Raw genomic sequence first — 13,312 nt, 5'->3', positions numbered from 1 at the left:
TGCTCAAGGCCAAGCAGGATGTGACCTCAATGCGGGTCTGTGACCGGTGGATTCTTCCCGGACGCGTCTCCCATCTCAGGGCCTTTCTGTGCTCCACGTGCTGGGGACGGTGTGCCTGCCTCTCCCTGTGCAGCGATGGGCTGTACACACAACCCTCAGCACCAGAACCGCAGCCGAATCCCTCACCCGACAGCAGTCCCGTGACCCTGAGCTACCGCACAGCGACACTGTTAACCAAGCCCCAACACGGGAGCCAGGCCAAACCCTGCGGCGCTCACACCGAGCACCCTGTGTGAGAGCAGGGAGGGCTGCAGAGGACATCGACAGGGAGACAGGGAGCAGCCGGAGAGGCCATCATGCCCTGGAGCTCTCCCCAAGGCTCCAGCCCCCAACTCCTCAGTGCCAATGACTAGAGAGCGGGGTGGAGAGTGGGAGGGGCCACTGAGAAAGCTCAGCCTTCAGGACGGGGCCACCCGAGGGTGGAGCGGGAAACTCTGAGCTAAGAAGGGACCATGTTCCCAAGTCAGACATGGCTAGAGCCTGGGTTTCCAGTGGGAACAGGACAACTGCACTCCAGGGCCACCTGTCCCGACAGTGCTGGGTCATGGGCTCAAACACGGCTCCTTTCCACATGGCAAGTCCTCGGTGCTCACGGACACACCAGCTTCCTGTGTGTGGGGGTGCTCACTCCCCTCCCCTAGGCCAGCAGAAACACCATTTCATGTTCAGGCACCACTGCTTGTCAGAGGAAATGCACAAGGGAAAAGCTAAAAAACTGACAAAGGTGCAACGCACATACATATGAATGATCTACAGCTCCACACCCTGCTGGAACACATCTGTGTGAAGTCAAAAGCTACGGATGACGGTTACACACGTAAAGGCTGAGAAAACATAAAACTCAGCGTAACCCTCAGAGAAGGCACTTACGTCCTGATGGCTGTCTCCGAAGACAGTCTCAAGGTCATGGGCAAGCAGCAGCCAGTGCATCTAAGCAGGAAGTCGGGACCACAGCCAGCAACAGCCTCATTGCCATCAGAAGCCCACTCCCACCACTGCCCTCCAAGCAGAAAGCCCAGCAATGTGGTGGGCACTGGGGGTGGGCACAGCGTGCGAGCGAACTCTTAGCTATGCCATTGTTTTCAATACAAGTTCGGGATCTTCATTTTTCTTTTTTTCTTTTTTAAGATTTTTTATTTGATTTTGAGAGAGAGAAACGTGATTGGCTGCCCCCTGCACAGCCCCACACTGGGGACTGAGCCCACAATGCAAGCAGGTGCCTGACCGGGAATCAAATCACTGCTTATCTAAATAACATTTCCCAAAAATGTGGTAGAGGTACCCCATGCAGAGCAAAGCCACCACCAATGGCAACACACATTTTATTCTAGTGGCTGTCTAACTTTCAAGTCCACCAGACCAGCTAGATCGGATCCGTTCAGCTCATGAGTTCAAGGGCAGTACTCCCAGGACGAGGCCGAGGATCAGGTCACAGAGATGTCAGCTGCAAAAACCAGGACTAGGCATGGCCTTCCTGACTCAGATTACAACCCACCAAACCGCTCGGAGCATGTCTCTACAAGGCTGCTCACAAGTAACAAACTCCATGTCTGAGTCCACTCACTCCCAGCCTGTGTTTATAAAATGGGATTTCTGTGACAAACAAACAGTAAGCCAGTGTAACCCCCAGAGAAGACTTGAAGCTGAATTTTTCAAGCACATCTACTGGTAAATTCATCACTTGTAATAAAAGAAATGCAAATTAAAACTCAGCTGAAACAACACTTCTCATCTATCAGACTGACAGGAAGTCGGGAGCTGGACAACACACTCTGGGTGAGCGGCGGGCCCGGCCCCTCCAACAGCTGCACAGCTCTGCTCCTTGGGGCTGGCAGTCCCACTACAAGTGCACCTGACAGCCACCTGCAACGGGAAAAGACATAAGCACCAAGGGTGTTCGCTAGGGCGTTATTGGCAAATGCAAAATGTTAGGAGTAAAGTGGTCCGTATTGCAGACTGGCTGACTCCGCTGTGGTCCCCTTCGACTGGAGCCCTGCAACAGGTGTCAGGCAAGGTGGGCGCCAGGAACCGGCGGAGAGCCGTCTCCAGAACATGCAGTGAGTCCGGGAAGCACAGCGCAGGAAACTGTACTTGGACACTGCCTGCGTCTAAGAACAGGTGGATGGATGGGTGTGTGATAAAACAGGTACAGGAAACCGCCAATCACAGAAACTAGGTGATGGGTATACAGGTGGCAGGCAAAATTCTTTCAACATCTATGTATCGTCAAAATTTTCATTGTAAAACACTACGGGAAAAAATACTGTCTACATGACATGGTAACACCAGAAGTGGCTCAACAAATAAAGGGCTGAAACAAAAGTCCCATCCGCTAACAAGACCCCATCCTTCTCCCCTGAGTGTGAAGGTCCCATACTGGTTCCTAAAACATATAAATTCCAAAGGATACAAATGGGCTAAACCAAGGCTGACAACCGTCTAGGATTTATGACACCTTACACCGGGCGCTGCTGCAGAGAACTGCCTGGTGGGTGGCTGCAGTGGGAAGCCCAGACGCAGTGCGGCCAGGGTCCCCTGAATTGAACAGCTCACGAGGCCAAATTCATGGTGATGCTGGCCGGTCCCTCGCCTGATGGACCAGAGCCCCCTGAGCTAGACCGTGGGCATCTACCTCAGCTTGGCAGGAACGGCCCCGACGAGCTGAGGAAGTGCTTCTCTCAGCACCAAGCGATCACGGGGCAGCCCGACTCGCCATCCCACCGCCCTCCAGGAGCCTGCGCAGGCATTTCTCTCCCAGTCGCCGCCGTGAAATGCTACCACCACAGCTGCACTGCATGTCTGCCGATGTCCTGGGAGCCTCTGGGAGGCCACAGACCACGGTCCTATCTAAGACACTTTCACCCTCCTCTCCCTCTTGTGGGAGTTTTCGTGGAGAATGCAGGTCCTGATGGACAGAAAGAGACCTGGGCCAACACGTACCAAGTCAGTGAGTGCTCGGACAAAGTCAAGAACGAGGAGAAAGCAAGGAGGAACTGGGCCACCCTCTGCGTGCCTCTGTGTCGTGTGCGCATCACGCCACGTGAACTCTCCACGGACTCCCACACACGCTGCAACAACCCAAATGCCCTTCAGCGGGTGCACGGGTAAATCCTGGCCCCTCCACACCACGGACATGAAGAAACCAACCCGCACGCCTGCAGGAGCCGCGGCGAATCTCAATGCACCGTGCCCGTGAGCGAAGCCAGACGCCAAGGCCCCGTCCACGCCGCGCCTCCAGCTGGCACCCCCGGAAACACCGAGGCCAACAGGTGCCCAGGGCTGGGGGAGGGGCCGACCACAGAGAGGCCCCACGTGGAAATGGTTTGGGATCAAACAACCGTTTTGAATCCTATTGTGGCAATTACACATTTGTTGAAATTTTCAGAATTCTACACACACACACTCACAAGTGATGCAGGTACGCCCCGGGTCAGGGCGCGTACAAGAAGCAACCAGTGGGCGCTCGAGGAAGCGGATCAACAAACCCATCCCGCTCGCCTCCCGTCCCCTCTCCCTCTGGTAGGAAAGGAAGCTGTACCCGAGGAAGGGTGGCTGGAACGTCCGTATATGGAGGAGAAACCGTGGGGGAGAAGCAAACTGAAGGCCTGGAGAAGGCAAGAACGCGCGGGTCCAACACAGGCGGTGAAGCAAGGAGCGCTGGCCGACACGGCCAGCAACGGCTGCAGGGGATCAATGGGACCCGACCCCCGCCCGTGCTAGCGACCAGCTTCCTAAAAGCACGCAGAGCTGCATACACAACTGCAATTAAACGCGGAGGGGGGGAGGGGGAGAAGAGGAGGAGAAAGGGAATTGCATGGCTACAACAGGGGACCAAAAGGAACCTGTCCTGGTGCGTGTCTTTGGGCGGTAGGATGACTTCACGTTTTAAAATGCACGTTTCCATTTTCCCCAACCACTCAGAGAGCATGTTAATGTGATTGGTTCCACTAAAAAAATAGTTACAAAACCCTCTTACATGCACCCACGTGAAAGCTTCATCACGAAATAGAGAGGACGACGTTCCTCTCCCAGCCGGGCCTAAGTACTATTTGCGGAAGTCCCGCGGCGTGGTTTCTGCGGCTGACACGGGGGCGCCTGGGCCGAGGCCCGCGGGCTGCGGGGGGCCGGCGTGGGGAGGCCCCGAGACCCCGGCCCCCCGCCCCGCCCCGGTCCGGACGGGGGCGGGTGGGCGTGCACGGGGCTCGCACCTGACGCTCCCTCTGCACCTGTTCCCGCACCTGGGCGGGCGGGAAGGCCTCGCGCGCAGAGCCCACGCGTGGGAGCTCCGCCCACTGGCCGAAGGAAGCGCCTGGGCACTGAAGCCCGAGAACCAATAAAAATAAAAGCGCCAGGCCCGCGCCGGGCTCCAGCCACGCGGCGTGGGGGCAGCGGAGCGCCCCGCGGAGCCCACGGCCCGGCCCGGCCCGCGTCAGGTGTGCAAAGCCGCCCCGCGCCCCCTTCCCGGCGGCAGCGTCTCCGCGCCCAGCCCACCCGTCACCACCACGCGCGCCCCGAGGGGCTGCAAAGAGGCGGCGGGCGGGGAAGTGGGGGGCGGAGGCCGCACGACCCCACCCCCTCGCCGCCCACCCGAGTCCGGCCCGCGCCCAGGCCCCGCCCACTGACGGCGGCGGCGCGGCCTGCTCTCGGCGCGATACCCGGGGGAGACTCTCGGCCGCGACGGGCCCCTCGGCACAGGCCCCCGGGACCTCTCCGCCCGCGCCCCGCGCCGCCACATACCCGGGGCCTGGGCGGCGCTTCGGCCGCGTCGGACTGGCGTCGGGAGCCGGGAGCCGGGAGCCGGCGGCTGAAGTAGAGGCGGCGCCGCTCGGATCGGATCGGAGCGGCGCATCCGGGGCCCCAGGCGGAAATAGCGGCGGCGCGCCTGCTACGGCGAGCCGGAAGGGACGTGCGCCCGCTCCGCAGCTGCGCGCTGGCGGCCGGCGTGACGTCAGCGGGCGGGAGGCGTCGAGACGGCCGGGCGGGCTAGAGAGGCCGGGCGAGGTGGGGGCCGACGGGCCGGCGGCTGACCGAGCCCTGGCGCCCGGCCGCCCAGCCGCCCAGCCGCCCAGCCGCCCAGCCGCCCAGCCGCCCAGCCGCCCAGCCGCCCAGCCGCCCAGCCGCCCAGCCGCCCAGCGCGATTGGAGCGATTTCTTGGCCGAGAGTCTGCAGTCTGGGAAGTGAGTTCCGCGAGGGCAGAGGGAGAACGGAGCAAAGGGGGTCGCCTCCCAGAATCCCTGGGCTCCTCAAGCAAAGAGGCTGGGACGAGGGCGCCCACCGGTGCAGCAATGACGCCCGACCCCGACCTCACTGCACTTGCAAAAGCGACCGCGCCGTGGGTCCGAGGCCCGCGTGGAAGTGCTGACGCTGCAAAACGGAGGTGTCCGGCCGCACAACTCTGGTTTCTGAGAAGTGACCCCGAATCCCGAAGTCACCAAAGGAGAAACAGATACGTTGAACGTCAGCAGAATTCAAAACTCGGGCGCTTCCGATGACGCCGTTGAGAAAAGACAACCCGCGGGCTGAACGAAAGCATGTGCAAGGCATGTGCCGGATACGGCGCTTGTATCCAGAGTAAAGAACCTCCGACCCAGTGAAAAGATTACTTGTGAGCGGGCAAGGAACTCGCAGCCGTGCCGCAAAGGAAAATGTCTGATAAGGACACGGCATCATCAGGGGCCGGGGAAATGCAGACAGAAAACCACAGTGAGCCTTGGCCGGTGTGGCTCAGTGGGTAGATCATCAGCTGGCAGACGGGAAGGTCCATGGTTTGATTCCCGGTCAGGGCACAGGCCCGGGTTTGTGGGCTCGATCGCCAGTGAGGGAGGTGCAGGAGGCAGCCGAAGAATCATTGATGTTTTTCTCTCCCTCCTTCTCTCTTCCTCTCTGAAATCAATAAAAAATACATTTAAAAAAAACTACTGAATTGTGCACTTTGCAAGAAGGAGTTTTATATTTCAATTAAAATTTTACTTAAAAAAAAAAAAAGAAATGCAGGCTAAAGCGATTAAAGCGATCAACCCCTGAGCAAAATGCAGGTGCACATGCCCTCTCTGATACTACGCACCCTAAAAAATGTTTAGAAGAAAACTTGGCTATAAAAGGGACACGCGGGGGCCAGTTGGAAGGGGATAAATACGTTGGATAATGGGAGTGACTTCACGTTTCTGAGTGCTGATGCTGCAGTAGAGATGTTAAAGGTAAGAAAAAGGCAGTGTAACGGGGATGCGGGAAGTGATGACGGGGTCTGAGGGCGTTTGTGTCAGACAAGCGGGTGGCTCCTACTGCAACATGGAGGAGAGTGAGTACAGGCTTGGAACAGGATTCAGGAAGGTGGGGGGTCCCATCCCGGAGCTTCTATTGGCTGATAAAGGGGAGCGCAGCCCACCTACTGAGAAAGAGGGGGGCCCACCAGTCCAGGGAGATGGAGTAATTTGAAATGGTGGGAATGCACATCTGGGGAAGTCCCTGGAAGGTATCTGCCTAACCCTGTTGTGCATGCATGCATGCATATACCCGCATGCTACGTCATAAGCATGTACGCATCGTATGTATCACCTGTACTCACACATCTCACATGCATGCACATGGGTATGCACACACCTTGTAAGTATGCATGCACACCTGTGCCCATGCACACACACCACTTCCCCACCTGAAGTCCTCTCTCATAGTTTCTTCAGCAGACTTGCCAGGGACCCACCCACCTCTTCTTTGATAACGGGTCACTTTGTTCGGGATTGGCACTGAGCCCCGCTTCATAAAAGGCATTTTCCAGCCTCCCTTGCAGCTAGATGTGACCACATGACAAGCTTCCAGCCAGGGAGGAAGGGAAGTGGCTGGTGGGCCTGCTGGGAGACCTCGCTAAGGGACATGGTCGGTCATGGCCCCCTTCCTTCTGCATAACCCCTCCCGCCTAGACCACGGGCAGACGTGGCCAGGATGAAGGCCAGGTGCTGAAGAGGGCCAGCTGGACAGAGAAAAGGCCCTCCTCCAGCCCAGGGGGCCGCTGTGCTGGGCCCCGCTGCCACCTGTTCTTGTCTGGGCCACCTGCCAGGCTTCCGCTACACGCAGCCACGCCCCATCCTGGGAGCTTGAGGCCAAGTCCTGGAAAGAACCCCCGCTGCACTGCCTGCTGGGTCTCAACCCCGGAGCCACCAGAGCGCGTCCGGACCGTACACTCGCTCGTCGCCCATCCCCACGCAGCACACGGTGAGAGGAGCAGAAAGAACCAAAAAAGGAAAAGGAGTGACTAAGCAAAGCTTGTATCTATTTAATAAGAAAATCATTTCCTTAAAAAAATAGTGTCTTTACACGCTGAGGTGTACAGAGTTCACGCTGAGCTGAGACAGACTGGCGGCCGGTTCTCCTGAGGGAAGCTGAGAATGATGTGGGTCTCGAGGTCCTGAGGTTGCGAGGCCGCGCCTTGGGTCCCGTCTTGGCGAGGGATGCGGCCGGCGGCGGCTCCTGGGGCACGTGTCTCTGGGGGCGTCCCCGCTCAGTCACTGTCTCCGTCCTCTTCGCTGCCTTCCTGGGGGCTGGGGACCTGCAGAGCAGGAGCAGAGGAGCAGCTGTGGGGGGGCAGGCTGCCCAGGGACGGGCGCTTCCTCCCATGCAGGGAGCGGTCCACAGTGCACCCCGAGCCACCTTCCAGCCTGCCTTTTGTGGAGTGACGCCAGCATGAATTCTCAGACCGACTGGTTTGGGGGGGTTGGGGGGGTCCTTACAGGCCTCCTCCAAATCCCCAGAGGAGGCAGTGGCGCAGGGGACATGAAGCCAGGTTCTCCCAAACTGGACAGTGCAGACCCCTCCACAGGGTGTGGAGACGGCAAGTGGGCAGCAGCCTGTTAGTGGGACTTGAGCAGAGGGCCTGGGCTAGCCCCGATCCAAAGCTACACACCGGTTCCATCTGTCCTCACCGCGCCTCAGGAAACCTATATATATAAAAGCCTCAGCAACCAGCCGATCGCTATGATGCACACTGACCACCAGGGGGCGGGCGCTCAGTGCAGGAGCGGAAACCACAGGCATGGAAACATGGAACACACTGATGAATCTCAGAGGGAAGAGGCAGGGGGTGGGGGGGAGGGCGGGAAGAGATTAACCAAAGATCTTATATGCATACTAGAGGCCCGTGCACGGATTCATGCACCGGTGGGGTCCCTCGGCCTGGCCTGCGGGGATCGGACCAAAGCCTGCTCTCTGACATCCCCCGAGGGGTCCCTGATTGCGTGAGAGTGCAGGCCACGGTGGAGGTGGGCCTCTAGTGAATAACAAACATCAACATTTGAAGAGTCGGCGAGTTCACATAAAATTCTGGCATTTTTCTCATTTCTCTTGGGAAAATGTGAGCAGCTCTGCCAACCCCAGGCCCACTGCCAACGTGGCCGCCACTGGCTGCTGCCCAACTGCCGTCGCCCTACAGGTGAACAGGCGCTCCGGGTTTGCTACAGTCTCCACCGATCCCTATTGCCTCCCTGGCCTTGGCTGCCATTCATTAACCTGCCTGCTGCCCCTGTGCACCTACCTGCAGGGACAGTTTACAACTCCAGGTGTGGAGGACGACAATGTGTCCCAGATACACCTAGGTCACAGGAAGATACCCCAGGGAGCCGAGGGGTGTGTGTGTGGGGGGCGTATTACCCGCTGCACCAGCAAGAGAGGGCCTGTGCTGACCGGCACTGCCAGCCCAAGACAGGCGTCCTCCCGTCACTGCCACGTCACAAACGGAAATACACCGCCGTGCACGTCCCTCGCCCAGGGTCACCACGTGGGGCGTGAGCACTAGGCAGTGTTTCAGGGCCACCAGCCACCTGGTACGTTGCCCCGGCCTGGTTTCTCCCCCTGCTGTGTGACCTGGGGGGAGTGATGTGCCTCTCTGTGCCCCAGCTTGCTCATGGCTCCGATGGGCACGGTGACACCAGCACACAGTGGGCCAGAAGCTCAGCCACGGATGACAGACACGGGCGCGCATGAGACAAGCTCCTGGAAGGGCTATGCCCCCCCTCCGGCCCCCTGGCCCCGGCCCCCAGCCCCACCTTGGCGCCGGGGCGGGCTGCCGCGTGGGCAGTGGCGCTGAAGTCGTGCGTGGGCAGGGTGCTCAGCCACTGGGCCATGGACCTCTCGTGCCGCTCGGTGCTGATGATGGTGGGGTAGATGTGCTGCTCCTTGAAGGCCGCGGCCTCCGCCTCCTCCCGCGCCCAGTCCAGCGGCTCGTGCAGCCCGTCGCCGCCGAAGCGCCGGTTGTACGTCTCGAAGTGCACGCGCTCCAGGACCAGGCCCAGCCCCGGCGCCTTGGGCACGTCCACCTTGGCCTCGCCCCAGCTGCGCTCCAGCACGTCCTCGGGCGCGTAGCCCTTGACGATGGCCACCACCAGGCCCACCATCTTCCGGATCTGGTGCGTCATGAAGCTCTGCCCCTTGACCTTGATGACCGCGAACTCCATGCCGTCCCGCTCGAAGGGCTCCTCGCAGAACATGTCCAGGACGTAGCGCTGGGCGCTGGGCTCCCGGGGCCCCTTCTGCGAGGTGAAGTTGTGGAAGTTGTGGGTGCCCTTGTAGCAGGCCAGCAGCCGGTTCACCTGCCGCAGCGTGTTGGCGCTCAGCCGGTACGTCTCGTCCTGCGCGTCGCGGTCCTTGTGCGCGAAGGCGAACGTGGGCAGCATGTAGACGTAGGTCCTGGCGTCGCACCTGTTCTTGGAGTTGAAGCCGCCTGTGACGCGCTTCAGTCCTGGGGGCGCGACGAGGACAAAGGCCTCAGACACGCCAGGGCCCTGTCCTGACACTGAACCCCGAACCCCACACCGCGGGGACACGATCCAGTGTCTGTCAGACCGGGGCTGGCGAGGGGCCGGGGCCGGGGGCTCGTCAGGCGTGCCCTGCACTGACCCCAACGTGAGCACTTCAGTCGAGTGCGGCCGGGCTTACCCAATATCCGAATGTGAGACGGGAGGTGGCTGTTGATCTTTTCTAAAATGTCGTCAATCAGCCACACCTTCAGGGACACGACCTGCCCAGCTGCGGACACGCCCTGCAAAGGAAGCACCGGGTGTGAGGGGCCAGCTGGGGCTGGCCCTGCAAGCACCGCGCGGGGTCGCTTGGGCCGACGGCCCACGCTAAGGTTACATCTTTCCCCCGAGGAGTCCTGCTTTTAGAGATGCATCCGCAGGGAATGACCAGGCACCAGAACAACGCCCTGTGTACCACGGGGGCGAGGGCCACGTGACGTATGACATCGTGTCGATGGGAAAGAAAGTCCCGGCTCGGAGGTGACCCTCGGCCACTGGGGGAAATGGCCGTGCAACTCAGGTGACAGAACGGTGAGGCGGAGCAGGGGATCCGTGGACGGTAGAAACCAGACGGCACGCCGCCTACCTTGTCTGTGCGGGCGCACCGCTGGAACGACATCTTCCTCATGTCCTCGCCGTGGTTCTCGGGAATACAGCCCGACCGGACCAGGGCCGACACCAGGTCATCCTCAATGGTCTTGAATTGCGAGGACCCGACATTCCTCTGAGGAAAAGAGAAGAGAAAACGTGGGTTTTCGCCCGGTCACCGACCACGAGAGAGGGCCCAGTCTGCTCCAGCAGGCAGCCCGCGCCCGCAGTGCCCGCAGCATGGGGACCGCACCTGTGGCCATGCAGCTCGTCCCCTTCCCAGGGGAAGCGGGGAGGCCACCTGAGGGTACCCAGAGTCTCCAGGAATCCCCACCCTGGGCAGCGGCGGAACAGCCCACAGCAGGTGTCGCCGTGTCCTGCACCTGCCAGCTCTGAAACCAGCCCCCTCCTGCCGCTGGACATGTCTGTCTGCGGCCCCCGCTGCAGAGGGACCCCCTCCCTCATCACTGTAGGGAGGCCGGCCCCTCGCTCAGAGGAACACACCCGGGATACTGCCAGCCGGGGCTGGGTTTGGCACGCCTGTCTTTTCCTAAGCCCGTCGTTTCATGCATAGCCTGCATGAAACAACTTGCCAGTTTAAGTGAAACAACAAGTTGAAGTCTCTCTCTAAAAAACAAATAATGATAACAACCCTCCTCCCACCACCACCACCTCAATCTGTCCTTCCGTCCACCCTGTGTGCTACTGTCACTCTCCACCCATTTCCCTGATGGGGAAACTGAGGCAAATGGAAGATGACGAACCTTTATCTCTAAATTCTTAATACGACAGTGCCCTAAGGCAAAATTCACGTAACCAAAATCACCCTCAGAAAAGCATTCCGGGTCAAAGAGCAGCACAGGTGGTCGGTCTGCTCCCACAAACACCTGGGGCGACCACTGTCGGTCATGAACTTGGCTTCATGGTGCAGCCTATGTGCTTTTGAAAAATAAAACAGGATACAAGTAACTTCCTACCACCATGCCCAGTAAAGGTGACACCACCTTTTTCTAAACTTCCTTCACTTAGACACCCCGTCCCAGCAGTGAATTTATTTCTCACTGTGAGGCTGACCAGAGTTGAGCACCAGGAGCAAGAAAATCTATGTGCCTTTGCAGGGCGCAGGCTGCCTTTCTCAAAAGGACCCAGTTGGGGAGCTGGGGAGAGACGCCTAAAAGGGCACCTGCTTGCCCACGGGCAGCTGACTCCAGGGAGCCTTCCTGGCTGCGCTTGGGTCTCAGGTCCCGGCATCCGCCGGGCACGGAGAGCGCCCATCACACGCCCAAGGCCAGGACCCTGGTCAGCGGCAGGGCGGGCCTGCGACTACCGTGGGAGCCAGCCAACGCCCTGGTGCAGCATCTCCCATGGATGCAGCCAGATCCAAGCGCTGGGGTTGCCATCTCGGCCTCGCCCGCAGCGCGGCGCAGAAAAGCGGGTCTCCGGCCCTTTCCCGAGGCGCCTCCCCGGAGCCAGAGCGCGGTCCCCGGCGAGCGGAGCGGCCCCGAGCGCCGCACCTGCATGCCGTGGTAGCCCTTCCCCGAATAGGCCATGAGCAGCACGATCTTGCGCTTGGGCAGCTTCCGGGGCTGCTCCCCGTCCTCGCCGCTGCTCTTGAGCTTCTTCGCCGGCTGCTCCGCGTCCTCCCAGACCCTGCCCCCGCCGTGCCAGCCGCTCCCGGCCTTCCCGTCCCGCTCCTGCCGGGGCGCAGCGGGCGCCGGGGCCTCCGCCTTCCCGGCCATGGGGGGCAAGCTGGAAAGACAGGAGGCGCTGTCAGCCAGGCAGACAGACGGCGCGCGGCAGGGGGGCCGACCGCTCGGGCGTGCACTGGACACCGGGCGGGGCGGGCGCGGGCATTACCCGAGCAGGCGCCGTCCCACGCGCGGCGTCCACGGTCCGCAGGCTCTCCGCAGGGCCCCGGCCGCCGCCCGCAGGCTGGGGAGCCCCATGCACGGCCGGAGGGGGACGCGAGCGCGACTCCTGACCTCCCCGGGGTCCCCGATGCCCAGCCTCGCCCGCGGCTACCCTCAGCCTCCCCTGACCCCGGGCTGACCTCTGATCTCCCAGTTCCCCTTCTCCTCCCGCCCCACCCACCAGCTTTCCCTTGGAATTCGGGGAGACCGGGCCAGCCCCGCCGGGACCAGAGGGGCGCGTCCCCACCCGGCCCCACTCACGGACTGAACCCCCGCAGGACCACGTGGACGAAGGCGGAAGTGCAGAGCGCGGCCACGGCGGCCGAGTGAGGACAAAAGTCCTCCGGGGCGGGGCTTGGAGGAGAGGATGTGGAGTGGGCGTGGTTAAGCCTTGGCTGGGGCGGGGCTTCCCGGCTGCAGACTCCAGGGAGGTGGCAGGCCGCCGTGACTGCGGCTGCGCAGGACTCCCCAGCGCGAACACAGGGTCCTGATGCTAACGTAGGGCTCTTCCCGGGTTACGCGGGTAAACGCGTGCATCTCTAGGGAGACGGGCGGGGACAACACCCATCCGTCACCTAAGCCCGCGTCATGGAGTCACAAATGCCCTGCGAAAGACGAATCGGAAGCACGGATGCCCCTTGTCACGTGGGCGCACTTGAAAACATGATGCTCAGATCCAAAGAGGTCAGATCCAAAGGCCACGTGGCGCGCGATACCGCGTGTGTGAAATGTCCAGAACAGGCCAATCAGAGGCAGAAAGTGGGTTAGGAGGTGCTGCCAACTCCTCCAGCTCAGGAGTCTGACCCAGTGGGAAAGAGCTCACCTGTACCAAAGGACACCCCCCCCCACACACACACACACACACACACAGCCCTTCCCTCTGCAGATGGAAAGAAACGGCTGCCTCTCCTGTCCCCGGGGTGAGGAAAGCCAAGGTCACCTGTGACCTGGTGAGCAGCTTTAGGAAGC

The 13,312-nt window shown here is 60.8% G+C and overlaps 2 protein-coding genes across 3 annotated transcripts in view; both read right to left on the bottom strand.

Moving 5' to 3' along the window:
• Nucleotides 1-1,029, bottom strand: part of EP400 (E1A binding protein p400) — a 54,666-nt gene extending 53,637 nt beyond the window's left edge. The window contains exon 1 of the mRNA XM_081113754.1: nucleotides 931-1,029. The gene's annotated coding sequence lies outside the window, so the exon portion shown is untranslated. The remainder of the gene's footprint in view (nucleotides 1-930) is intronic.
• A 6,277-nt stretch (nucleotides 1,030-7,306) lies between these two features.
• On the bottom strand, nucleotides 7,307-12,629 carry PUS1 (pseudouridine synthase 1). 2 transcript variants are annotated; one of them, XM_081113677.1, is made up of 6 exons: nucleotides 12,605-12,629; nucleotides 11,948-12,182; nucleotides 10,432-10,569; nucleotides 9,985-10,087; nucleotides 9,096-9,787; nucleotides 7,307-7,603 (listed from the first exon to the last, which is right to left on the bottom strand). In XM_081113677.1, exons 2-6 carry the CDS (start codon nucleotides 12,170-12,172, stop codon nucleotides 7,556-7,558), a joined length of 1,206 nt encoding a protein of 401 aa, XP_080969803.1. In that variant the 5' UTR covers nucleotides 12,173-12,182; nucleotides 12,605-12,629; the 3' UTR covers nucleotides 7,307-7,555. The 2 variants fall into 2 exon arrangements, with proteins under 2 accessions (XP_080969803.1, XP_080969802.1); XM_081113676.1 differs by having other exon boundaries at nucleotides 12,291-12,625.
• Nucleotides 12,630-13,312: the final 683 nt, after the last annotated feature.

Source organism: Myotis nattereri, assembly GCF_964212035.1.
Source record: "Myotis nattereri genome assembly, chromosome: 19".
Taxonomy (NCBI): Eukaryota; Metazoa; Chordata; class Mammalia; order Chiroptera; family Vespertilionidae; genus Myotis; species Myotis nattereri.
Note: the sequence above shows the minus strand (reverse complement) of the source record. Positions and strands in the feature narration are given on the sequence as shown.

Coding starts and splice junctions, on each gene's coding strand:
- PUS1 (XM_081113676.1), bottom strand. CDS start 12,379: ATGGGGCTCCCCAGCCTGCGGGCGGCGGCCGGGGCCCTGCGGAGAGCC. Junction 10,088..10,431: donor GGTGCGCCCGCACAGACAAG/GTAGGCGGCGTG, acceptor CTTCCTTTGCAG/GGCGTGTCCGCAGCTGGGCA. Junction 9,788..9,984: donor GTCTCACATTCGGATATTGG/GTAAGCCCGGCC, acceptor TCGCGCCCCCAG/GACTGAAGCGCGTCACAGGC.